At 46.1% G+C, this 27,652-nt stretch overlaps 1 protein-coding gene across 1 annotated transcript in view; it reads right to left on the reverse strand.

The window, feature by feature from the left end:
* Positions 1-27,652, reverse strand: part of CACNA1E (calcium voltage-gated channel subunit alpha1 E) — a 659,107-nt gene that overhangs the window by 13,606 nt on the left and 617,849 nt on the right. The window contains exons 39-47 of the mRNA XM_081485817.1: positions 26,711-26,794; positions 25,867-25,992; positions 22,199-22,264; positions 16,811-16,902; positions 16,097-16,262; positions 11,152-11,279; positions 5,923-6,019; positions 3,664-3,769; positions 982-1,089 (exon numbers count right to left, since the gene is read on the reverse strand). Of these exons, the coding sequence (XP_081341943.1) occupies positions 982-1,089; positions 3,664-3,769; positions 5,923-6,019; positions 11,152-11,279; positions 16,097-16,262; positions 16,811-16,902; positions 22,199-22,264; positions 25,867-25,992; positions 26,711-26,794 (973 nt within the window). The remainder of the gene's footprint in view (positions 1-981; positions 1,090-3,663; positions 3,770-5,922; positions 6,020-11,151; positions 11,280-16,096; positions 16,263-16,810; positions 16,903-22,198; positions 22,265-25,866; positions 25,993-26,710; positions 26,795-27,652) is intronic.

Consider the following 27,652-nt stretch of genomic DNA (forward strand, 5'->3'; position numbering starts at 1 on the left):
CCACCCAGGGAGGCTCATGTTACTAATGATAAGAAACACATTAGTAAGCACCACCCCCAACCCCTGGAATGGTCTTGATGTCCATCTCTTAGTAACAGCACCTTTTCCCCAACCACTTGAAGGTTTGCTGAACTGTGTTATGTGTGAGGATAGAGCTGTGCACCCAAGAAGTTTCACCCACAACCACAGTGGCCTATCTGAAGAAACTATTTTCCAGGATGGAGCTTCCTCAGAAAACTGACAACAGAACTACCATATGATCCAGCAATCCCACTCCTGAGCGTATATCCAGACAAAACTAGACTTCAAAAATAAAACATGCACCCCATGTTCATCACAGCACTATTCACAACAGCCCAGACATGGCAACAACCTAAATGTCCATCAATGGATGATGGATAAAGAAGCTGTGGTACATTTACACAATAGAACATTACAGGGCCATAAAAAGAATGAAATGTCATTTGCAGCAACACGGATACAACTAGAAATTATCACACTTAAGTGAAGTAAGTCAGAAAAAGACAAATATCATGTGATATCACTTTATATGGATTCTAAAAATGGCACAAGTGAACCTAGCTATAAAAAAGCGGCACACCCATGGACACAGTACAGACTTGTGGTTGCCAAAGGGGAGGGAAGGATTGGGAATTTGGGGTTAGTATAGTTTTGTCTATCTATACACGATAGATAAACGACAAGGTTAGTATAGCACAGGGGTGGAAAAGAATATATGTATAATTGAATCACTTTTCTATATACCAGAAATTAACGATGTAAATCAACTATACTTCAATAAGCAAAAAGAAACTTTTCAGCTAATGACAAAAGGGACTTGAGAAGTGAGGGATTTCTGTTTTCTAAGAATAAAAGAGCACCCTTCCCTTATCTCCTTGATCACTCCATGTTCCCTCCAAAGATGTGGTCTTGGCATGCTGGGCCCACAGTGACAAGGATAGCCAAGAGGAGACCACGCACCTTTGGGCATGGGCACGAGCAGATCCAGCATCTTCTGGGACAGGTGAGGCCAGATGGCCAGGGTCTCCTTCTGGAGCTCTGAGTCTAGCTGCTGCCTGTCTGCACCACCTGGGAGAAGATACATTTATTAATAACAAAAACAGAACAGACACAGAAATAACAAGGACGGAGGGAGGAGATGGGACAGAGGCTGAGTCAGCATGGCGCCTCATATTCTTGGAGAAAATCTTGGCACGTAGTGACTGTGGATCTTGCAATCCTGGGTCTTTCTGCTGAAGAAGCGGAATGCATTCTGGCTCCTGTTTTCAGTGACTCAGGAATATCCCGCCACAGAGAGCTGAAGCCCTGGGGACCAAGATCAGCTTCCTCATTCACTCGCAGAGCCTCCCAGCTGCTCAGTATATCAGAAGGGGAAATGCAGAGCGCCACAAGCCAGCCTCCTCTGCCTCATTATACATGTATCAGTCCTTCCAGTGATCTAACCCGAGTCTGAGTGAACCAATTTTAAAAAGGACTTGGACCAGATAAGAGCAGGAAACTGGAGGCCCTTCTGGAAGTAGCAAACCCTTTCTTTCCTAAATCACTAAATGAGCAATCAAGAGGAACAAAGCGTTTGATCTTTGTTAATTTGATTAATATGTGTCTTGGGGTGTTTCGCCTTGGGTTTATCCTGTTTGGAACTCTCTGGGTTTCTTGAACTTCTGTGACTATTTCTTTCCTCAATTTAGGGAAATTCTCAACTATTATCTCCTCGAGTATTTTTTCATGGCCTTTCCTTTTATCTTCTTCTTCTGGGACTCCTATGATTCGAATGTTGGGGCGTTTCATATTGTCCCAGAGGTCCCGGAGGTTTTCCTCATTTCTTTTGATTCTTTTTTCTTTTTTCCTCTCTGCTTCGTTTATTTCCATCATTCTATCTTCTACCTCACTTATCCTATCTTCTGCCTCCGTTATTCTACTGTTGGTTCCCTCCAGAGTGTCTTTTATCTCCTTTATTTCATTATTCATTCTATATTGATTCCTTTTTATTTCTTCTAAGTCCTTGATAAACATTTCTTGCATCTTCTCAATCTTTGTCTCCAGGCTATTTATCTGTAACTCCATTTTGCTTTCAAGATTTTGGATCATTTTTATTATCCTTATTCTAAATTCTTTTTCAGATAGATTCCCTATCTCCTCCTCTTTTGTTTGGCTTTGTGGGCATTTCTCATTTTCCTTTACTTGCTGAGTATTTCTCTGCCTTTTCATCTTGTTTAGATTACTGTGTCAGGCGTGGCCCTTCTGTATTCTGGTAGTATGAAGTTCCTCTTTGTTGTGGAGGTTCCTCACTGCGGTTGGGGTTGGACAGGTGGCTTGTCAAGGTTTCCTGGTTGGGGGGGCTTGTGTCGGTGTTCTGGTGGGTGGAGCTGGATTTACCACAATGAGGTATCATTTCACACCAGTCAGAATGGCTGCTATCCAAAAGTCTACAAGCAATAAATGCTGGAGAGGGTGTGGAGAAAAGGGAACCCTCTTACACTGTTGGTGGGAATGCAAACTAGTACAGCCACTATGGAGAACAGTGTGGAGATTCCTTAAAAAACTGGGAATAGAACTGCCATATGACCCAGCAATCCCACTACTGGGCATATACACCGAGGAAACCAGAATTGAAAGAGACGCGTGTACCCCAATGTTCATCGCAGCACTGTTTACAATAGCCAGGACATGGAAGCAACCTAGATGTCCATCAGCAGACGAATGGATAAGGAAGCTGTGGTACATATACACAATGGAATATTACTCAGCCGTTAAAAAAAATACATTTGAATCGGTTCTACTGAGATGGATGAAACTGGAGCCCATTATACGGAGTGAAGTAAGCCAGAAAGAAAAACAACAATACAGTATACTAATGCATATATATGGAATCTGAAAGATGGTAACGATAACCCTACATGCGAGACAGAATAAGAGACACAGATGCATGGAACAATTTTATGGACTCTGAGGGAGAAGGTGAGGGTGGGCCGTTCTGGGAGAATGGCATTGAGACATGTGTATTGTCATATGTGAAACAGAGCACCATTCCATGTTCGATGCATGTGACAAGGGCTCAGGGCCGGGGCAATGGGATGATCCAGAAGGATGGGATGGGGAGGGAGGTGGGTGGGGGGTCCGGGAAGGGGAACACATGTAAACCCATGGCTGATTCATGTCAATGTATGGCAAAAACTATTACAATATTGTAAAGTAATTAGCCCCCAACTAAAATAAATAAATTTATAAAAAAAAAAAAAAAAAAAGAGGAACAAAGCACTGCCATGATAGCACTGGCCACAGAAGCCTTCCAAGACATTCAAGACACCATGTAAGGAAAAAAAAAAAAAAAACAGAACTGAAACTCACTTGTTCATTCAACAAATATTACTAAAATGTCTACTATATGCCAGACATCAAAGACCATATACTCTTAAAGCTCAAAGGAGCCTTAGTGAATATCAAGTCATTCATTTCATTAAGAGGAAAGGGCAAAAGTTAAATAATACAGTAACAGTTACTGTATCTCAGAGGTGAAAACTGGGAGGTGACAACTACTTGATCTCCAGGTTACTTCATGGTCAGATGAAGTTCAAATATCTCTGTCCTGCATCACTCCGGGTGAGTTGTTCCAGAATCGTCTTCCTTCCTAAGGTTACTGACCTTTGGCAATTTTAATGTCCAGAGCTGTCCGGATCAGAGCCATCAGCGTGGAAGTGAAGTGGACGGTCATGTCCTCGGCCACTGGCATGTTCATCAAGACCAACCTCTGAGTGAAAGAGAGAAAAGAAACAGCAGGAGAAAACATATATCGAAAGAAACCTTGGCGACAAGGGAGGAAAAGTGCAGAGGTCAGATGCAGAGACAAAAAAGAAGGGCAAGGATTCCCCCATCCCCTGTCCCAGTCCTGTCTTGCCCTGCTTCTCACTGAAGGCTCATTGGCTGCTGTTTTTTCTTTTTCTCCTCCTAGGGAATGATGCCAAATTCCAAGGGAAGAGGGACTCATCATTCTGTAGGACTCCTCCAGGGTCCTAAGAATGTCTTTAATTAGGATTCCTAAAAACAATGTCTCAGGGAAAGGAGTCAGCTCAGGGAGGTGGCTCCATTCCCTGCTTCAGGGCTGTTCTACAATCCCACTTGTCCCATGAAGACCCCCAAAAACTCAGGTGAAAAGACAGTGATGGGGGGGTCAATTTTACTTTGCTTATTTGACTTGAAAGATGCATCCTGATGCCCCCTTTTTGAGTCTTTAAATTGCCAGCACATGGTTGAACATGCAGAAGTCCAGCTTATCCAAAGGATGAAGTGGAGCAGAATGGAAAAGTGAGAGAGTGCAAACAGGGTCCAGGGGAAGAGGGCTGGGGAGAGCAGAGAAGACAGGAAAGAAGGGTGACCGAGGCAGGAGCAGAGTGGGCAGGCCTTGTCCCCCTCACCCAGAGGAAGGGGGTCAAACAGAAATGGCCAAATCCACTTTCCAGAGAGTATCTTGCTTTTGGAATTAATTTTTCCTCTGATTCCTGCAACCCTTGGTGCCCCCGCCCCAAGGTTCACCCCAGAAATTCAAAGAACTCAGAGCCATATAGTCCATCACCTGTTAGATGTGGAATCATGACAATAAAGGATGCCGGCCCTTAAGCTGCACAGGAGGAGCCATGTAGTGGGGTGGATGAGGGTCCCTAATAGACGCCCCCTGTTCCAATGAGATGCTCTCTGAAGCTTTAAACTTGGAGGGAGCAGCAGGAGAAGGTCCTCCAGCAGAACCACCAGCCTAGCAGGAAGTCAAGCGTCTCTTTCCAAGGCAGGGTTTCTAACACTCATCGGAACATCTCACCTAATGTGATGCCACAAACATGGCATCTTAGAGTGTAAGGCCAGTTTCCGGTTTGTATCTGAGTTCCACCTCTCTCCCACTGCTTTAGACTTCTAGAGAAGTGGCACCATTGCCAGGATGTATTGCTAGGTGAATGAAAGAGCTCCAAAATTAACAGTAACTATTAACAGTAATAGTTTAACAGTAACTATTACTGAATGTGGAGGAGGAAATGGCAACCCACTCCAGTATTCTTGCCTGGAAAATGCCATGGACAGAGGAGCCTGGTGGGCTATATAGTTCATGGGGTCGCAAGAGTCGGACACGACTAAATGAGCACACACACATTACTGAATGTGGAGGAAAAGTTCAGGCCCCAAGGCTCTGAGCACCCTGATGGCAGGTGACTCCTAATGTACAATGCTGCTCTAAGAAAACTGAGGGGAGTCCATCCATATCTCAGTCATGCCAAGAAGGCAGGCCTAATGCTGAACACAGCCTGTGCCCATCATCACCCTTTCCTTTGATATTGCCAGGAAAAATGGGTAGTGGGGCTAATGGGGGAAGGGAGCTGCATCCTTCATCATACATCAAGGAATGGAGGTCATGTTCCTTTTTATTTTTCTTCCTGATACCTAGAAGGAACCATACCACTGTTCCTTCCTATGTCATGGAGGAAGAAATTTGTTAAGAGTATTCCTTTCTCCTAAAAATTTCTTCTTGAACCATGTTTAGTGGAATTGATGCATATTTCCTAGTTTTTAGTTTATCTGATGGAAGATCTTTTTATAAGCTCTGACTGCGGTCCTTCTTGCCCAAATATGCTATTCTGCAAGGCACCACCCTGCTTCCTCTTAAAGGAAACATCTAACCCACTCACAAGAAGTCACACACTTGTAGAAACAGAAAAACACATTTAAAGTCTTACAAACCACCTGTGTATCATCCTTCCATGAACCTTCCTGACCCTTGCATCCCATCATTTCTTTTCTCCTTGGTTCCCCCCTCCCACTCTTCCCAGCCCAGCTTCCTCCCCCACGTTCTGACCTCCCCGCAGTGGGATCCCATTTCCTGCTGGTCACTAGCCCAGAACAAAGGAAGGGGTGGTCTACCTTATATGCCACCTTGGAGGGACATCTCTTGCCGAGGCCTAGCGGCGGTGACATGAGAGTCAGCATTTCATACATCTCAGTGTAATGGATGCGGCCACTGCTCATGGCGGGGGTGGGGGGCAGGGGTCAGGGCAGGGAGGGTGGCCGGGAAGAGTGCAGACAGGGAGGAGAGGAGAACAGGCATTCCCGGGGGGAGCCAAAACAAACAAAAGAGTACAGAAAACAGGAGAAGAGAAACGAAACAAAATGGACAAACAGGAAAAGAATAGGAAACCTGTTAATCAAGGCAGATCATACACGTGTCTCCATCCTGGTGCGGATTTATATCACGCCCCACACAGACCCGGGAATGTGGCGGCAACCTTAGGTCCCTCTGCCCTGCGCTGTCCTAGGGACTGGTGTTCCCCTTAGGGAGGAGTGTCACCCTACCTCCCTGTTCACACCATCCATGCCCCCTACAATGCAAGATGGTCTTCACTTCCCAGGGCTGTGTGCGAGCGGTATAAACCAGATAGACGGTGCTCCAGCCCTGGGTTAGGGGTTTCTGGCCCCTCCCTGGCCTGGAAGTCAGGCCCTTCTCCTGCTCCGAACCCATAGGCAGGGGCACCGTGTATCCCGCTCTGTGGTGTAAATGCTGCAGGAGGCAGCTGCTGGCGCTGAAAGTGGTGGGCAGAGGCTGCTGCTCTTGGCCCGTTGCTTCCACCTGGCTCTGTGGGCAAGAGTGCTCTTTGTGTGCCGGCATGCCCCGGGGCGGCGGCATGCTGGGACCAGAAGAAACAAAACCAGGAGGAGGAGGAGCATCTCGCATGCCATGCTGCCCTCCTGGGCTCTCCCACATGCGGCCGCGGGGTTCACCAGGGTGGAGTTTAAAGAGTCTCTGCAGAGGCAGCTGTTCGGCCTGCCCGAGTACAGGAATCACTGGCCGCCATCCCCGGCCAGCTCCTCTCCCATCGCCCAGGCTGGCATCTTTCTGGGCCTAAGTCATCTTCAGCTGCCAGACGGCACTGCACTCCAGGGAGCCTGCACATCCCTCATGGCACACCAGGAAAGGCTTCCTTATCTCAGAGGCTTGGCCTTGGACCCAGGCTGGGTGGAGCCACTGTGTTAGCTGGAGAGGGAGGTCCCCTGTGTGCCCCTGAACCATGTTCCTGGTCTCACAAACAAGCAGTGACTGGGCAGTCACAACAGACCCCTCAACAATATACGGCAGGACCCTCAGGCAAGAACTCTGCTCTGGAGCCCTCTGTGCTCTATTGAGACCTTCCCAGACCCTCTGAGCTATTAAATTCTCCCACATGCCATGGACTGTATCCCTTTCACCTACTTTACTTATCCTCACCTCCTGCCCTCATTTTTTTTTTTGTTTCTCACCTTTCTGTCCTATAGCTTTCATTGAGTTGGACAAATGTTTGGTTCAGGGTTTTCTGTTAGACCTTATGGAAAAAAATCCAAGCGACCTTTTTGGCCAACCGACCCAAAATAATCACTTGGGACCAAACTGTCCAGAATGGGGCAAGGGTAAGTGTGGTTAGAACCACACTTTCCTACCTTCTATATGGGAGGATGCTACTCCTGTGTGAGAAGGAGGCGCTCTATCTCCAAGGGAAAGAAACCAGAACTCCTTGCTGAATTAAAAAGATTTTTGCCTTCTGTGGAGGAGGGAGAGGTTCCTCTGAATTTAGGTTCCTCTAAATCCACAGAATAAGGTGGAGAAAGAGAGAGAGGAGAATGTGTGTGTGTTCCACACGCACGAATGAGTGTGTGCATGTGAAGAAAACAGGTCAAAGCAGCCTCTGTTATTAAGTTCTCAGCTCTTTTTTATCCACTTCCCTCCCCCCCAAAATGCCCTTCTTCCTTGTGTAACAGCTGCTGGTTCTGGAAGGGTTTGGACCTCTTTAAACTCAAAGGAAAGCAACATGAAGGTCCCCTCATGTGGTGCAGTGGTGGTGGAGCAAAACAGAGAGGAGGGGGGTTGGAGGCTGCACCCCGCTGCCGGTCACGGTCATGGTCACGGTCACGGCTGGGGACCGGAGGCAAACCTTGCAAGCCACCCTGTAGGGGCAGTTCTCTCCCAGGCCCAGAGGCGGCGAGATCAGCCGCACTAATTGGTACATATCCTTATACGGGATCCTGCCGCTGTAAAGGAAGCACAGGTGGGTTAATAGGACACTCAAAGAAGGGGAGGAGAGACATGACAGCCTAGCCATGAAAGGGACGGCCGGAGGAGGATGGGTGGCTTCTTTCCTTGGGCCTGGAAAAGCCAGACCAGGAGAGACGGAGGATGGTTAGCATCAGAGAACCAGCACCTTGCAAACGGCATGAACCATCACTCTGCAAACTACACTGCCTCCGATTTTCCAAGGAAATCAATGCCTAGTGACCATGAGCACCCCACGATGTGTCTGGCCCGTGCCTGGCCAGCTGAGGCAAATGGAGTTTGGCTCCAGCTAGGCCTCTACGAGCCAAGTCCACCAGTTCACAAATGCCTCCGACCACCATCAAGAGCAGATGCCAGGCTGCTGCGAAGCGGACTGCAGAGCCCTTTGCTTTTCACAGACACTGCTTACAGGCAGCTACTCAGACCCGCTTGTCAAGTGGTGGGAAGTCAGCATCTTTCCCTGGACTGCGAGAGAGAAATTTCCCATTAGGCTAATTAGCAAGGTGCACAGTTGGCAGGAGGGAACCTGCGGAGGACTTTGCTTCTCTTTGTGGCAGATTTTCCCCAGAGTTCCACTTGGGCAAACGCTTCTCAATGTGGTAGGAGCTTGCCGGGATCTGTGCTCAAAAAGCAGCCTGCGAGGGAGCCATAGGGCTCTCCCTCCAGTCCTGCTCCTGCCACCCCACCCGCAGACAGCCTGGTCAGATCCAGTCAGAATCCCAGGAACACTGGGGCCTGTGACATCAACCCCCTTTCACAGAGCCTGCTAGAGACTTCTGGCTTCCTGTGGAAAGAAGAGAATTGACAGTTGATTCATTTTCAGAGGCTAAAGCATCTGCTCCATGAGGGGTCAGAACCAGTCAGCAACAGCCAGAGATCTGTGGGTCTGGACACACCCTGGTTTACATCCGGGTTTCCACTGCAAACCATAAGCGCACACCTCCACCTCCAAGCATCCAATCCTCACCAGCCATGTCAAGATGACAACTTTGCCCCAGCTCCACTCTTCCTAATCTTTTCTTGATTTTGCTGTTGATTCTTCCTCTTCTTCCAAATAGCTCAGCAGTACTTCCAAGTCTCTTGACTCTTGAGAGGAGGTTCATTTTACCATGTGTTCTTTGGTTCCTTATGGTGGTTGAGGCGTGGGTGAACTGGTTCTGCTGTTCATAGGCTGATGTACTTTGCAACCTGTCTACCTCCTTTTTGAAGACATTGGCCCACTTCACCTTGGTTAGTTTCCCCTCTCATCTCCTAGAGAAGGCCAGTGAAACTAACCAAGACAAGTCACGCTGGGAATTTCAAAGCAGATGCAAGAGGTTTTCCTTGGTCTTTCACAGCTCGTGTGTCTGAGTCTCAAGATTAGTCCTCATGGAACTACTCTTCCCAGCAGATGGAAGAACTGGGGAGCAGCATGTTTAATGCACAAGGGACGTGGGTCCCCAGATAATGTGAAACCACAGGTTTTTGAGAGCCTGAGTGAGGCTAGGTGAGCAAAGAACTCCTTTGCTAACAAATAGTTTCTTCTCTTTCAGGTGAGGGATAGAGGTCCCTCCTGGGTCTCCTGATCCCATGGCCATCCAGCTCTACAGACATCAATTTTTCATACTTTCTACTTCCTTTCCCATATGCTTATTAATGATAACAAAAGTTACATACACGATTTAATATAATCCTCACAACCAGCCTTCACGGAGGTAGGATCATTACCACTTATTATACAACAGATATGGGAGCTCAGAGTGATTGAGTGATTTGTCCAAAGCCACACAGTGGACAAGATGCAGGCCTGGCTCCCTTCGCCTGTAACACACTGCCCATGGCATTCTAATCACCCTATCCTACTAGAAAGGAGGCCCAGAAAGTAAACGCCATTGCTCAGCTACTGTAACAATAACCGATTCAGAGAACTCTGTGCTCTAAGTTGTTAATAATTACTGAGAGAAAGAGGAATTCCTACGTGTTCTTCCAACACCTAAAGAAGTGACCCAAGTGCAACAGCCTCATAGGAGGATAGGCTTGGGGAAGAGTCTCAGATTATGAAATGGTTCCAGGTGGAAGCAACGTGGTCCACTCCTATGAACGATGGCATTTCTTATAGTATTTTCAGAAGGGGGCCAGAATGGATAGGTTGGCGAGATAAGATCCTAAAACTAAAATAAGCTGGGACAAAGGTCCCGTGAAATGAGCGCTCACAGCACTCTCACTTTGTCTCCCACTGTGAGGACCAAAAAGGTTGCCTTTGAACTTGAAGCAGGGATTTGCAAACTTTTTCAGTAAAGGCTCAGATAATAAATATATATATATTTAAATTTGAGGGTCATACTGTCTTTATCACAATATGTGAAAACAGCCATAAACAATAGATGAATGGGCATAGCTGTGCTCCAATAATACTTTATTTCCACATAAAGTGAGCCACATTGAGCCTGTGGGTTATAGTTTTCCAGCCACTGCTTTAAAGTCCAGAAGGCACAATTTCACTTGAGAACTACTGGAAAGTGAAAAAGATCTGGGAAGGCCACCTCTGCAAATTCCTGCCATTTAATAACTCAGTTCCATACAATCAAGACCCACATGTGTTTAAACCATCAGTTTGAAGAATAACTTGCTTGGTTGTTTATATAATTTCAGAGTTATATGAAACTGTACTTTTGAGAGGGATGAGAGAGAGAAAGGACTGAGGTCACTGACCAGGTGGCCAGATGTCCAGCTGACCCAGAGAACCCCCCTGTGACTCAGAGGAGTCCACTAACCATTCTGGAAGCTCCTCTGGGGACTGAACTCAAGCACTCTGAGTTGCAGACTGTGTATTGAGATTGTCAAAGAAAGGAAAATGCCTGTTATGGAAGGAAAGAGCAGGGAAAAGGAAAATACAGAAGCTAAGTGGTCCATAGCATGCTTGATCCCAGAGCCAGTCTGACGACCTGGCCCCTTCCCTGGCCCACAGCCAGGAGGACTCTCCTCTCCTTCTGCAACAGGCAAGAATGGGGTGGCTCCCATCCCAACCTCCTTGAGAACCCCAGAGGCCCTTGATACGGGCCCCAGAGCGGGTGGCCGAGAGGCCTACGCACCATGCTGCTCTGTCATACTCTGCCCAGACACGGACAAACTCGTCCAGGTGGTGAGGCCCCAGGATGGATGAGTCCCGAGTCAGGTACTCAAAGTTGTCCATGATGACAGCCACAAACAGGTTGAGCATCTGGAGGGCAAGGGGGAGAAGGGGAGTTAGGGGAGACCCACAGCAGAAAAACAAACTTCGAGGCAAGTAAAGAATTCATAAGTTTGTAAGGCTAAAGTTCCTAACCATAGCCCTGTTGATTCTGCTGGATGCAACACATTTTCACAACTGAACCACACATCTCACTGTGCGAGTGCTATGAATCCACTTTGCTATGCCACTTTATATTTGTGAAGAACTCCTCAGTCGCTTTTGTTATCTATTCAATTTCTTTCTTTGTTATTGCAGCAGCAGAGGGAGCAGCAGTAGCAACAGATTCTCAAAGGCCAGAGGAAGTCAAGGCCCAACACCAAGCCTTTCTTCCAGTCTCCCTTCCCCACCCATGCTCACCACAGCTGCCTATCAGAGAGCTGGTGGGATGCCTTAGAGCGGATGCAGGGCTTACTGTGCAACAACCTGAAGCTGTTCACAGCTCTCAAGTGCTTCTGAGACCCTGTTCTCCTGCTTACTTGTTCAACAACATTTATTATGCACCTACTGTGTTCCAGACAGAGCTCCAGGTGTCAGGGGTGGGAGGTAAGAAAGTTCAGGTCTGAGATATATTTCCATGACTAGCACATTCCTTAAAGCACAGCAGGTGTTCACTAGATGCTGTTACTTGAATATTCTTAAAGACATTTAGTATTCAGCAGAGACTACTGGAAACACACAAATGTTACAGATTTTAAATATATATTTATTTATATATATATTTGGCTGCATCGAGTCTTAGTTGCAACATGCAGGCTCTCTTTGTTGCCACACTCCAGCTTCTCTCTAGTTACAGCAAGTGGGCTTAGTTGCCCTGCAGCATGCAGGATTTCAGTTCCCCAACCAGGGATCAAACCCACACCCTTTGCACTGGAAGGCAGATTCTTAACCACTGGACCCCAGGGGAAGTTCCTACAGACTTTTTTGAGAGCCGTGAAAGAAACAACAGGGACAGAAAAGTGTATGGGTTTGAATTTCATATAATTTTCATGTCAGGATATATCATTCATCTTTTAAGTTTTTTTCTGAACTACTGAATAAGGTAAAAATCATTGTTTCCGGTTTCCCAGGGACACACCCCTTGCCTAGTCCCAGTTAATACAGTTTAGTGGGGCACTCCCATGACCCAGGCCTCAACCAGCCATTGAATCCTGTCCCCTGGGCTACAGTGCTGGTGATCCAATTAAGGCCAAGAAAATGGCATTGAATCTTCTGTGCAAGAGAACTTGTTTTTCCTTATTGGCCTTGAATATGTCAGGATTGAGGTCTAGAGCTGCTGCTGCTGTTGCCATCTTGGAACCACGGGCTAGGGGTGTTGGAGGAAAGAGCTCGTGTGGAGAAGCCTGGGGAAGAGATCTGTCAACAGAGAAGGAAACCTGGTCCTGGGGATGATGTCATCTGAGCCCCAGAGCAAGCTCGTGTAAGCCTGTCCTGCCCAACTCATTTATGTAAGACGATAAAATCCCTTTCTGTTCATGTCAGATGCAGCTGGACTTTCTGTCACTTGCAAGGGAAAGAATCTTGCCTGACAGAGATGAATCGCCTGTGGGGGGTGAGCAAATGGGAGCCTCTGCTGCTGATTCCCAGGTGAAGCGGCTGGGTGGGTGGAAGTGCCCAGCAGACAGGATATGCAAACAGGATACACGGGATCAAGAGAAAGTCTGCAGCCAGGGCCTGCTGGGAGTCTCCTCTGCAATACAGAGATGGCTGTTGCATCCTAATAACTGGTCTCCTCCCTTCCTTCCTTCTCCATTCCACTGCCTAGAATAGAAGTGGATCCCTGGAATCTAGTTGTCTTCTTACCACAAAGCTGAGGGACACTTGGTGGACATGAGGAAGCAGAAAGAGGGAAAGAGTCTGGGGTACCAGACACTCTGTGAAGTCACCATAACCAGCCCGCACTGCCTTCCTCCGGGCTTCACTGACTTGCCAGGAAAACAAACAACATCCCCCTTGGTAAAACTACTGTTATTTGAGGAGTTCCGTTTCAAGCAGCTGAATCTAATCCTAACATCGACTTTTCTTTCTGTCACTGTGACTGGAGCCACAGTGAAATTTATTTAATCACTGTCCAGGTTATAGAGGGTTTTCCACATACAACTGGCTTCCCAGGTGGAGCAGTGGCAAAGCATCCACCTGCCAATGCAGGAAATGGAGGAGACACGGGTTCTATCCCTGGGTCAGGAAGATCCTCTTGGAGGAAGAAATGGCAACCCACTCCAGTATTCTTTGCCTGGAAAATTCCATGGACAGAGGAGCCTGGTGGGCTACAGTCCATGGGGTTGCAAAAGAGTTAGACACGACTGAGTGACTGAGTACACAGCACCATTATCCCTTGGCATCTGCTGAGAATTAGTTCCAGGACCTTCCCAGATACCAAAATCTGTAAATGCTCAAGTCCCATATGTAAGATGGTCAAGTACCAGGAATTCCCTTGTGGTCCAGTGGTTAGGACTTAATGCTTTCAGTGTGGGGGCCCGGGTTTGATCCCTGGTCTGGAACTAAGATTCTACAAGCCACGCACAGTGTGGCCAAAAAAAAAAAAAAATGGTGTAGTATTTGCACATAACCTATGTACAGCCTTCTGTACACTTTAAATCATCTCTAAATTGCTTATGATTTCTAACATAATGTAAATGCAACGTACATTTACACTGCACACATTCCTAATACAACGTAAATGCAATGGACATTTGCTGGTATGTGGCAAATTCAATTTTTGGATTTTGGAACTTTCTGGAGTTTTTTTTTTTTTTAAACATTTTCAGTCTGAGGTTGGTTGAACTCACGGAGGCAGAACCCGCAGATAGGGCCGACTGTATCCACACATTTTCTTTACACTCCTTTCCAGATTCTATTATTAATGTTAGCAAAAACTATCTATTTGTATTATTATTGATTTACATTTGCATAGTCTTTTATAGCACTGTGTATATATTCACACCTATCATACGTTTTAATGCTTGTTCTAACCTTTTGTGAGGCAGGTTTAATTACCATCAGCCCTTCAAGGACACAAGCGCTTCCTATACACATTTATATTCTTTAGCTCCAAGCACACAGCCGGGTACATCCCAGCGCATCAGTAAATCTTTCCAGAGTGGTTGGTTTGCCTTGAGGAAGCTGTGTGACTTGCCCAAGGTCATGGAGTCAGTGTAGGGCTGAGTTTTGCAAGCCTATCATCTCATACTGAATATAGCCTCTTTAAAAATAACATTAATGTGAATTATGCAGTACCCTCTAACTCAAAATTCTGAAAGTACTTTATAGTCTCTAATTAATTTTCCAGTTATATCTTTGGTTTCTTTTAAAGTATTTATTATTAAACACTTAAATGATGGAAGATAAAATGGAGATGTCTGCATGGCCTTCTCTATGCTCCCCTTCCCCCATGATGGGCACAGTCCTGTGTGACTGTCACCTTTCAATTCTAGATGACAGAGGGACTGAATGGCTTCACCCCAGTGCCTAGCTCAATGTGAGCCTTTTAATGGCCACTCAGTAAAAATGAGCTGAATACAGGAATGAATAAACGAAAACTCTAATTTATATCATCATTCTTTCCTTGCAGTATTTTCATTATGCTTCCCTATTTATAAATAAGATAATATTTTTTGTTCTTTTTTCATTAAAAAAACCTTGCACATCCACATGTATCAGTTCACTGTACAGATAATAGTCTTATCACCAAGTACTTTTTCTTTCTATTTTACAGAAGCTACAAAAGGGAAGGTGCCTTGGCTAAAGCTAGAAAGCAACATGACCAGTGTGGGTTCCCCAAGTCTCCAATTAGTTCATCCCCTGCTACATCAACCTGCCTGACACCCTTACTAGTCTGTCTGTCAGCCACTTCACACCTGACAGCTGGACATGTGCCAAGTCCCTTCTGGTCACTTGAAAGAGGTAGAAATGCCTGGACACCAGACAGTTCACTTTGGGATGCCCAGCCATGAAGCTGGCCACTTTTAAATGGCAGCGCTTTAGTTTGAGACATTTTTTGTGCAGCTGGTGGCATTAGCAGGGGAGCTGAGCTGAGGGACATCAGGGTGGCCAGAAACACAGCACTAACCCTTTGAGCGACCTGGTAGCACCTTGCCCGTTATTCTATCACCACTTATCTGATGGTGCAGGGTAGAGATTTCTGGAAGCTGCTGTCCCAAGTCAGGCTTTCTCCCAAAGAAAGAATTCAGAAGGCACCTGGGACTTCTCACCATTTTCTAGGTGGGTGTGCTTCATATGTTACTCAATATTTACTAATGCCAGAGCAATCGTATCCTTTCACATCTATCAAGTTGGCCAAGTGCCATCAAATGTAGCAACCTAGGAAAGAACCACATCTATTCCATTGTACATTGTCATCATCCTGCTTCGATTAACGCTATCCCCTTAGAGTTTCAAGGTATGTTTTCTCAAAGGGTCTAAAGGTCTCCAAAAGAGCGATTAGAGATTCGCAGCCCTGCTTGTAAGATATAAAACACCAGAGATATAGAAGAGAAAGATTTACTCTGAGTCACCACCAATTCAACGTGACATTTGATACTGAATTCGCTGAACCCCATCCACTCCCCGCATCACCTCTCCTCACACAGTCCTACCCTAGAAGGAGCAGAGACGTTTCTTAGCCAACAAAAGCCACCCATTCGGGTATCCAACAAGCACCTTGGCCTCCAAGAGCTCTCTTCAGGAGGACCTATTTCTCAACGCGGGTTGGAGCGTGTGACTGAACGTACACAGAAGGAAACCTCTCGTCTATTTATCAGATGGGTGGGCTGGGCCCCCTCTTGAGCTGATAGCACACTGTTGCTCACCAGGAAGGAGCAGAAGAAGATGAAGGAGACGAAGTACACGTAGGCCAGGTCGGTGCCACAGCGCTCGCTCTCGCTCTGCCCCGACGGCGCAGTGGTGTCGGGCTCACAGCCCTTCTCCCCGAGACACGACAGCATTATCTCCTGCCAGGCCTCACCTGTGGCACTCCTGAACCCAAAGACAACTCGGTTAGTAGTAGCAGGTCTGCACAGCCCATCCTCTCCTTGGCCATCTTCCTGGTTTCTGCATCCCTTCTTCCTTCCCTAGGCTCCTTTTGTGCCTAGTTAGCCTCTGTCTATGCTCTCCATCCTGTGATGGAGAGTGCCAGGGAGGGCTCATTGGGCTCTGCAACTTCACACACTGCTTCTCTGTCTTCTGTTAACGGTGGTAGAGAGGGCGGTGGGACTCTAAGACTCCATGTAAACCTGGCCATCTATGGTTTCAGCCTTCTAATGGACTCTGTCCTCAGCTTCCCCCTCTTTGAGCCCTAGAGGAGGTGCTGAAGTTGCCATTTGCAAACTGACTACTGAGTCAAAGAGGCGGAGGAAACTTCCTGAAGTCAGCGGGGCAGTTTTCTGGAGGCCCTGCCACCATCCCACCCCCATCTATCCTCACAGGAGCAGAGAAGGCAGACAAAGGGGAACAGGTGGAAAAGGCAGGTGACTGTCTCCCTCTCTCAGGAGTGCTCCAGCCACCGCAGGGACAGATCCAGGTACCTGAAGAGCAGCATGAGGGACCCAAAGAAACTCCGGAAGTTGTTGTGCCGGTTGATGTGACTCTCCTCATCTAACTTTATGTTTCCAAAGACCTGGATGAGAAAAACAGCAGAAAGCCCTGAGCATCAGTAAGCAGTGGGACCTGCAGGGTCAGTGGCACCATGGTAAAGAACCCGTCTGCCAATGCAGCAGATGCAAGAGACACAGGTTCGATCCCTGGGTCGGGAAGATCCTGTGCAGGAAGAAATGGCAAACCCACTCCAATATTCTTGCCTGAGAAACCCCATGGACAGAGGACCTGGCAGGCTACAGTCCATGGGGTCGCAAAGAGTCTGACACAACCGAGCACATACTGGCTGGGGCAGTAGGTTCACCTACATGGCTCCTCCTGACGGCCTAACCCTGAAGCAGACAACTCAAAACCCAGGAAGGCTGGCAGACCCCACGTTCTTGGCCTGATATGTGGGAAGAGTTATATTCTCCAGGGAAGCAAAGAGGAAGAATGCTTGCAAGGACCATAGAAGGCAAGATCTCTGGAAGTCATTCTGCTTAGATGTAGTTCCTCCCACACCCAATTTGGTCTTTTAATTTCTATGATACCTATTCACCACAGCATTCAAGCCGTCTGTCAACAAGATTACCCCATGATAGGCATGCAGGGAACACATTACCCGCCTCTCTTCCTGTCTCAGCTGGTAATGATGAGAACATATGTATTTGCAGAAGATGTGATTTATTCTTTATAAAAAAGAAATAGGCAGATGCTGCCCTGAAATTTGCAAGTAGTGTAAGTCAGAGAGGGGCATCCCTATCTTCCTGGGATGTGCTCCCATCCAAAGAGTCACACTTCGGAAGTTTGATACATCTATAACCCAGGCCCATCGGATGAAGAAAGTCTGGAAAACTGGATACTTGGAAAAGGAAAAAGAAAACAGGTTTGGGCAGATCTGGCTACAGAGTGAGTTTTCTAACCTGCTGTTGCTCATTGGGCTTAGAATGCGGTTACTGGGCAAATTCATATGGAAATAAGAGGCACACACAAGACCTCTGGCCACAGAGAATAAGGATGAACTCCTAGACACAATGCTGCCTGAAGCCAAGGTGTATCCCACATCTCTTTAGATGGGAAGTGAAGTAATGTGAAAGTCGCTCAGTCGTGTCTGACTCTTTGCGACCCCATGGATTATACACTCCATGGAATTCTCCAGGCCAGAATACTGGAACGGGTAGCCCTTCCCTTCTCCAGGGGATCTTTCCAACCCAAGGATCAAACCCAGGTCTCCCATATTGCAGGCAGATTCTTTACCAGCTGAGCCACAAGGGAAGCCCAAGAATACTGGAGTGTGTAGCCTATGCCTTCTCGAGAGGATCTTCCTGATCCAGGAATCTAACTGGGATCTCCTGCACTGCAGGTGGATTCTTTACCAACTGAGCTATCAGGGAAGCCCTCTCTAGACGGGAAGGGTTTCCTTACACATGTACTGTCCTCCCCAGCCATGATTCAGATCTCAGGATCTACTCTCACAAGGCAATGTTTGTGCAACTGAAGGCTTACAGGTCACTTTTCCAGCCTTTTGAGATAATTTTCAGCCTGTATTTAACATGCTTCAGTTTATCTAATATGTGCTAAATGGAACACACTTTCCTCTGGAATGTGCAATTGAGGAACAGTCTCTGCTATTTTGCTCAAATAACTCCCACTGACACCTGCTTGGGGAATTTGCTCTCAATGCTGATTTTCAAAACCTAAATACTACTTCTCTCTCAGGGAGAATGGAGGTGGCAAGCTAGGTGGCATTGGAGAAGGAGGGAAGAAGGGAGATAAGAAGGCTGAGGGCCCCCAATCAGACAAATAGTAGCACTGAAAAAAAAAAAACCCCAGCCAAACAATCAAACCTAGTTCTGGACGCCCCAGGAGGAAACGGTCACATATCCCTGCCCATGTTCCTGTCTCCTGTCTTTCTTTTCATCCTCTTAATTCAAAATCCACGACTTGTCCCTGATTCTCACACACACAACTTGGTGTTTTTTCTCCCTATGACCCTCCTGAAGACTTCATTAGTTGTCCTCTTTATGATTTTCTCAAACACCTTACCAATCATGAACTGGCCAGAGGGTACACTGTTATTTTATAAAAGTTATGTGTGTAATAGTCAAGGAGCTATTGTTAAGCCGAAAGTGCATATTTATTACAAAGGCGGCCTTTAAATTTTTTTACCTTTCTTAAAGCTTTTCACTTAGTCCTTGTCATTAACCCAAATCTCCTACATCAAAAGGAAAGGCTATGGAAGAGAAAGAAGGTTTGCTGAGACTCATCTGAACACTTAATGAAATTATAGGCTTAACTCTTGTTTTCACTTGGGATTGGCGTTTCCCAGGTGGCACAGCGGTAAAGAATCCACCTGCCAACGCAGGAGATACAGGAGACAAGGTTTCGATCCCTGGATCAGGAAGATCCCCTGGAGCAGGGAATGGAAACTTGCCCCAGTATTCTCGCCTGGAAGATTCCATAAACGGAGGAGCTTGATGGGCTACAGTCCATGGGGTCGCAAAGAGTCAACCATGACTGAGCAACTGAGCACATACATACAGAGTTTTAGAACGAGAAGGGATCCATAAAGCTATCTATCTTGATATGAAGGCCAAGAGAGGTTCAGTGATCCAACTAAGTTTGCACAGCTGGTGAGTGGTGGAGCTGAGGTCTAAAAGCCACACCTCCTAACTACTAGCAGCCCCAGGGTTCTTTCCCAAACCCAGCAACTTACTCCTCCTTTAAACCCTCAGATTTGTCTGCAAAGCTCTCTACTTCCAAGAAGCCCTTGAGAACTCAGAATAACAATATTTCTCAAAGATACATCCTGTTGTTATCTCTGTCTTTCCAATGCTTCTCTACTCTCCTTCTGCTTTTCTGTCGGTATGGATCCCCCTGCTTTGTTATGGCTATACCAGAAACAACCTTCTAGTAACAAGCTAGGTGTCTGCTTTTTTTTTTTTTCAGGTGTCTTCTTTAGTCATGGTGTGGGGTCTCTGTCAAGGGCCAAGATGAAGACAGCCAGCGAAAGGTACGTCAAAATGGGGATGCCATTCCTGCCTCGAGAGAATGGGAACAGTGCTCTTAGTTTTTGGAAATCAGTCTATGGACAATAAATTATTACACATTATGGCTACTGTAAATATCACAATGTCACAATTGAAGAACTTTCCACCTACCCCTGAAGAGTCAAAGAAATACTGTGTTTCCTTGTTGGTGGGAGGAGAGACAGCACAGAGAAGGTTCAGACATGGGCTGTGGAGCAGACAGAGCTGAGATTTAAACTCAGCTCTCCCACTTACTATCTAAGATCTGGAGTGTGTTACAAGTTACTTAACCATGCTAAGCAACAATGGAGACAATGAAACCCACCTCTAAACATTTTCACATCATTTCTGAATACATTAAGTTATGTATCTTGTGTGTCCTGTATTTATCTGTGTATGTGTGTGTGTGTGTGAATAATATATACATTTTAGAAGGGGGAGAGAGAGAGGAAGAAAGAGAGGAAGGGAGAGGCAGGAGTAGGTAAGAGCATACATTTAGCACAGTGTCTAAAACACTTAGGAATTCAAGTGATAGTAAATGGTATTCATCATTATCAGTAGTATCACTAACAGGTATTAGAGATGGTGTTATTCTAGTTTATTTTGCTTGAAGATGAAAAGGGATAAGAACTATTTTGAAAGTGTTAGTTGCTCAGTCTTGTGCAACTCTTTGCAACCCCATGGACTGGGGGCCTCCAGGCTCCTGTATCCATGGAATCCTCCAGGGAGGAATATCAGAGTGGGTTACCATTCCCTTCTCCAGGGGATCTTCTCCATTAAGTGTGGACAAAAAAAAAAAAACTAATTTAATCAAGTTTCATTTGGCTATTCAAGAACATTTAAATTCTAGAATCAAATGCTTCAGAGTTAGAAAGGACTTAATAGAAGCCAGCAAGACAAGCTTCAACTTCAGCTGGGATTCAGCTTGCAACACACCCCTGACATCATCATTAAAGCTCTACCGAAATATCCTCCGTGAAGGAGAACTCATTACTTTTCAACCAAGTCTCACATTTTCTGACACCTGACATTCTATTGTATTTTTGGAGAACAAAACTCTCCAGTAATGGGATTAGAAGATGAACAAAATTAGGAAGTGCAGGCAAGAGAGAGGAGCAAAAAGATGACATTTCAGATAAGCTCTAGAAAGGGCTGCCGACACGGCAAGTCTGGAGATGTGAGCAGTGGCTCCAGGTGGCAGCCACCACTGAGAAGGCAGCTGGCCATCCAAAGGCAGCCAGACTGCCTGACTGCAGGAGACAGCCACGTGGCTGAGGTCTTACACCGGGGTGTAGCCTCAATATCTCCGAGACAGAAAGTCAGCCTCTTGGAGCCCAGCAGAGCCTGTGTACCCAACCAGACAGGTGCTGGGATGTGCTGCAGGGCGTTCACCCACTCCAAATGACCACTGCCTTTCGAAAGATCTTTTGGGCGCTTCTGCTCAGGGGGCCTCTGGTTACCTGCATGAGTACCCAGGGTGGGAACCTCATCCACGTCTCAGTCTCGAAACTGGAAAGAATGCACTAATCCAGGAGAACCATCCAGCAAGCTGCATGGTCCTTTGAGAGGCATCAGCTGGAATGTGGCCCGTGGGTTTCCCAAGGATTGGGCACACTGCCAGGGATTCTGAGTTGTTCCCAATCTCAGCTGTTTGGGGTGTAACTCACATACATTTTGTGTCTGTGTCTATAGGAGAGCAACCACCTGATCTTCTTCTAGGTCTGGCTCAAATATGGGAGGCTCCTGAGATATGGACCATCAGGAGCCTCACCCTCTCCTTAGTTTCAGGGGGCGCCCTCTGGCCAAGAATAATGGCATTATCTTTAGTGGAGTCCAGCTGCTTGTGAGGAAGCACCAGGACCTGACAACCACAGACAAAGCCCCTGTATCAGACCACTCTGACTACCTGGGCAACCTGAGTGGGGAACTGCACGTGGGAATTCCCAAGGTCATACTGCAACAAGACATTAGAGTGAGCCTCTGGGTAAGAGGCTTCCCTGGTGGCTTAGTGGTAAAGAAAGTGCCTGCAATGAAGGAGATCCAGGTTCAATCCCTGGGTCGAGAAGATCCCCTGGAGAAAGAAATGGCAACCTACTCCAGTATTCTTGCCTGGAGAATCCCATGGAGCAACCTGGATAGCTACAGTTCATGGAGTTGCAAGAGTCGGACATGACTGAGCTACTAACACTTCAACCTCTGGGTTAGAAGGGGTTCTTTAAAGCACCTTCAATCCTGCAGGCTCAGGCTGGAAAGTCAGAGACAACATTGGCAACAGCTGTCCCCCATCAGGCTCCCAAGGCACCCACTCACCTGCATCCCAATGATGGCATAGATGAAGAAAAGCATGGCGATCAGAAGGCAGACATAGGGAAGGGCCTGGAAGGAAGCAGAGACATGACCATGAATTTAAAGGCAGGCAGCTCCAGGGTCAACAAACTGCACCCCAGGCAGTGCAGGAACTCTTGCCCTGAGGCTGACTTAAACACAGGGCAGCGGCTCTCTGTTCCCCTGGGATGTTCTATTTTGGAGTTCCATGCTTTTGCAGATGTCCACATCGTCTGATAGGTATGCAAGCTGTTGGCCCCAGAGAGGTTCGTAATTTCCTTCCCCACCAAGAATATTCTCAGACCCAGAAAAGTGTGTGGCTGGGTCTCTGAGGGAGAGCTGGGAAAAATTCCTGGGTCTGGGCTTCATCCCACTCTGTATGCAGAATACTAATAACCTGGGCAATTATGATGCCAATTATACAGCAAGCATCCAGCTTTGACTCCCAAATCCCCAAATTATCCTTCCTACTCCTTCACTCAACACAAGGCTCCTAATGGAGCATCTGGAAGCAGAATGAATTGGCTGGGTCTCAGTCATTGGTCAGTTCCTAGAAGGCGCCTTCAAGCTCTATGAAACATCTTTTTCCAATGTTTAAGCCTGCTGACCTTTCAGTCTGTTTAGTGCAAAATTCCCAAAAGCCTTTCAAAGTGTGAGTGACCACAAAACCCTGCTGGGAAGCCACGTGGCACAAAATTCCATCCCGTGCAAGCTACCTGCCCCTCAGGGATGACAACACTTTAAAGGTGGAGGTGAAGGGGTGAGTGGAGGAAAAAGAAGGCAGGGAGCTGCCCCTGGTGGCTGGGGGAGGATGAAGACATAGGGCAGTTTGGTTTGGGGGTCAGGGTGGGCACTACAATTCTAGGGGATCTTGGTGCTGATAATGGAAGCCCCTTGTTTTCACCCCCCAGGAAGCCTCCCTGGCAGTTCGTACAACTCCGAGTCTTCACTCTCTGAAGTGTGTACAGCACGACTCCCAGGAGGGCAATTGAAGGCTTTCAGGCTACACGAGCCAGGCAGAGCTTCTCAACAGTGCTAACTAAACAAAGAGTCCTGGGAGACGTTTTACGCTTTGAATAAAAAATAAACATGAAAATGAAATTGAGAGTTGGTGGGAGAACCCCTTCTCCAATGGAGTACTGATTCGCAAGGTCTGTGAGGAGTGGCTCATCCCACAGGGGCATGTGAAGACATCCTCTGCTGAAAGGAGCGAGCAGGTAGGCAGGTTTCTGGCCTCTTCCCATCGCCTTCTATGTTGTGCTTCCTGCCTTTATTCTGCCTTCCCCATTCCATCATCTCTAGTCCCTGGAACATCTCTCCCATCCTGATCTCTCTTCTTGTCATGGCATACATTCCAACACAAAATAAGGAAAAGAGGGGCTTCCTTGGTGATCCAATGGTTAAGACTCCATGCTCCCAATGCAGGGGCGTGGGTTTGATCCCTGATCAGAGAACTAAGATCCCACATGTGCAGTGGCACAGCCAAAAAATTTTTTTCAAAAAGGATTGTAAAACACCTGGAGAAAGAAAAGACACAACACATTCATAGAACAAAGAATAACAACATACTTCCGGTCAGAAAATATGCAAACTGGAAGACAGCCGAGTGTCATCGTTAAATTATGAAAGGAAAAAAAATAAGGAAGAGAGAAGCACTGAGTAGGAGTCAGTGGTGGAAAATGAGGTGATGCTCAGGGTGAGGGAGGGGGAGGCAGAGATGGGGGCGATGCTGTCTACACTCTGTGACTCTCCGTTGTGTGTGTGCAGAGGCAGCCTTTGTTAAACCAACTTCAACAAAAGAACTTCTACACTGTGTTCCAGAGTGGCTCCAAAAAGGAAACACCCATCCATCACGGTGTCACCTGGAGACAGATACAACTGTCTCCACTTTTCTCTATTCACTGGAATAAGCCAACCATTTGGCCATCAGTTTTTGATATGCTTTTCTTCGCCCTCAATAGTATATACTTTCACAGAGAATTGGTGATCATGAGAATATGACAGGCTGACACATATTTCTTAAGAGACTAACAACTGTAACTTGTTGGGCAGGCCTCTACAAAGAGGTTTTAAGAGCATCTTGTGTTTCAAACTCTAAATCCAGCTCCACTTAAGACTCAAATGGTTAAGTTCTTGCTAAGGGTTTTGATTTCTCCTCTGTCATTCAGTTTTGGAGAAACAGTTTTCATTGAGGTGAGGCCTCTGTGGGAATTATCACACCAAACAATTATGATGAACACAATAAAGATGTCAAGGCTGCTCATGGGAACCTGAACATCCTTACAACTGGTCTCACATTTCACATGTGCAGGAACTTGATGGAGAAGTAATTCAGTCATTATGGTGTGGGGTGAAGTCCGTTTCAAATGATGAGAAACCATGAATTCACTGACAATATCTCTTCAGTTCAATTTGGAATTAAAATATACAAATAATTGGACTCCCTGGTGGTCCGGTGGTTAAGAATCCACTTATTAACACAGGGGACATGGGTTCAAGCCCTGGTCCAGGAAGATTCCACATGCCTTGGAGCAACTAAGCCCATGCACCAGAATTACTAAGCCTGAGCTCCAGAGCCTCAGAGTAGCAACTACTGAAGCCCATGTGTCTAGAGCCTGTGCTCGGCAACAAGAGAAGCCGCTGCAATGAGAAGCCCCAGCACCGCAATGAAGAGTAGCCCCTTCTCTCCACAATGAGAGAAAGCCTGCATGCAGCAACCAAGACCCAGCACAGCCAGACATCAAATAATAAAGTTAAAATGTACAAATAATTCAAATAAAGAAGGCAATTATTGAATTCATGATTTTTCATCTTTGAATCAATTTCATCAGATTTAAAAAATACACTTATTGAAAAACTCTATTTTGTGAAGAAAAGAATAAGTATTTGAAGAGCATCGATGCTCTCCAAACTTCAAAAACTAATTATGGTATTTGCTACAGAATGCAAGTATTTAAACATGGAAAATTTCTCTTAATGAAAGTCTCTGCCATTTACATGGGTCTCAGGTTTCAGTTTTTAACTGGTTTATTACACATACACCTCTGTACAACCCCATGAGATCACTCAAAAGATGCTCACCATATTAACCTTGCCCAGATGTCCTATTCATTTGCAGGATGCAGAGGTGGGCATTAGCATGCCATATATTCAGTGGTTCAGGAATTACATACTAATGATGACATGTGTGGGAATGGTATGAATCATCTTGTTATAAAACACAACTCAAGGAGTCCTTTGAAAAACTGTTGGGTGAAATAAAGCCATGGACGAACCTCTGAAAATGCAGAGGATATGTGACTACAGGTGGCTGGTTCTGTCCATGGACAGGATTGCTCCGGGCATTCTGGAATACTTGGGAGGGAACACACCTCATAAGACAAGCCTCCTGCCTCAGTGAACAGAGACGATAACTGAGTTTCAAAGCTGGGATGCTTTCTAGAATGAGATCCTAAACAATCAGTCATAAGCTAACCACCTCCTGGCCGAGTTGTATTGTAGCTGAGGACTGCTGTGTTTATCTGATGCTTCTGACAAATACTCATTCCCAGAGACGAGGGGACCTGCGGAATAATGCTGTGTTGCCCGGTGTTCTTCTGACGTGACAGGGGCCCCTCAACCCTCAGAGGGGAGGAGCTGGTAAGGCCTTTTACCTTAAAGGACTGCACGAAGGTCCACAGTAAAATGCGGATGGTGTAGCCCTGACGCAGCAGCTTGATGAGGCGGGCCGCTCGGAAGAGCTTCAGAAAGCTCATGTTGAAGCCACTAGTGTTCACCAGCTGGTGGACCAGAAGGAAACATATCATTAGTGACATTCAGGTCATTTAGAAAAGTTAAGCACTGGCATTTGTGCATTTATCCCTTATTTAGATCGTAAAATGGAACACGAATGGTGTCTTTCATTTTTAACCCTGTCTCCAGCTGGCGAGCCAGAGAGGACCATCTCTCTGTGCCTCCCCAGGCCCACCCTCTATTCCCAGGCAGGAAGGTACAGAAGTTCCCCAGATGGGTTCCCTGAACACAGTTGACAAAACTGGCCTCCCCAGTCTTCTCTGAGTGGTCCTAACTCTGCACGTGGGTGTCAGAGAGCAGACCTCATAATCCCTCTAGAACATGATGGTTTTGTGATGAGCTCTCCAAATTTTGTTTGGGATGAACCATCTCAGGGAACCACTTCAGGTCTAAGAACTTTGAGGGCAAAGATCCTGTGCCTAGATTCTTGGTATCTCCTGAAGAATCCAGCAGAACACTGTGACATGGCCTCTCCTGGGCCCTCTCTCCCACTCACCTATTTGAGTCATGCAAATGGGACCAAACTTTCCATGAGATCCAGCGCCATCCAATGTTCCCATTTTCTTGGGAAAGCTCAGGACTGAGGAAGTGAATAGGGGGCTGCACATTGGGTTTGAGGAGTTAAAAATGGACTGAATGTGCCGAGGATTGTTTTAATGCTACTCCAGGGCTGAGCTTAAAGAGAAAGATCAAAGAGCTATTTACCTTGCTGTCCGTGAGAATAATTTCTGTGATACTGCCAATCACGGTGATGAAGTCAAAGATATTCCAGGTGTCTCGGAAATAGTTCTTCCAAGTGAATTTAGCCATGAGCATCAGGGGGAAAAAAAGGAAAAGAAAACAAAGGGGAAAAATGAAGAAAATATCTTTCATGACATAACTCTTTCACTTGAAATTAAAACTTTTCAATTCCAAGACAAGTTCATTTTAATTGGCTTTAGTTTCCTATTTCTAACCAAAAATGAGGTTTCTCTTTCACTAATTTGAGAATTTTTCATTTGGGAAGCAGTTTCATACTATTTGGAGACCTTGTTTTTGAAGCTGTCACTGAAAAGCTATATAAAAAACACATAAGCTTTTTTAATGTAATACGGTATAAAAATATGCAAGAAAGTGATTTGTAGCCTAGAACATGTTGACCTCCAAGAAAAGAAAGATCATCATTGTCACCTACAAGACAATAAAATGATTTATAGTATTAGTCTAAGGTTTTCTATAACTACAACTTTTAAATTATTTAAATAGTATCATGGGACCTATAAATACACCATTCTGACTTTCAATTAACAATAAAAGTCACAGAGATGTCCTAAGTGCCTAAATATCAAAGATGTGCCAAAAATCTCTTCCTAACTTCACTGAACCTTTTCAAACCAACTTCTGATTGGCAATAGGATGAACGAATTCATCTTTCCCATCTTTCTCGGCTCTGTTACACCTTTCGAGGAGGTGTGACTAAATAAAATATAAGGAAGCAGTAATGAGATGAGAAGGCTAAAGGAGACGAAGGAGTAAAGGACCTGGAAAATGCACCAACCAGGAAACGTTCAGCTCTGGAACGTTAGAGAAAAGTGGGCTCCACTCTCATCTCCAGGGCTCAGGTGAACACAGACCTTGGACTATATTCCTTAAAAGAAACAGAATACC

This window comes from Giraffa tippelskirchi, chromosome 5 (assembly GCF_054371585.1).
Source record: "Giraffa tippelskirchi isolate mGirTip1 chromosome 5, T2T-mGirTip1v1.2.pri, whole genome shotgun sequence".
NCBI classification, from domain to species: Eukaryota; Metazoa; Chordata; class Mammalia; order Artiodactyla; family Giraffidae; genus Giraffa; species Giraffa tippelskirchi.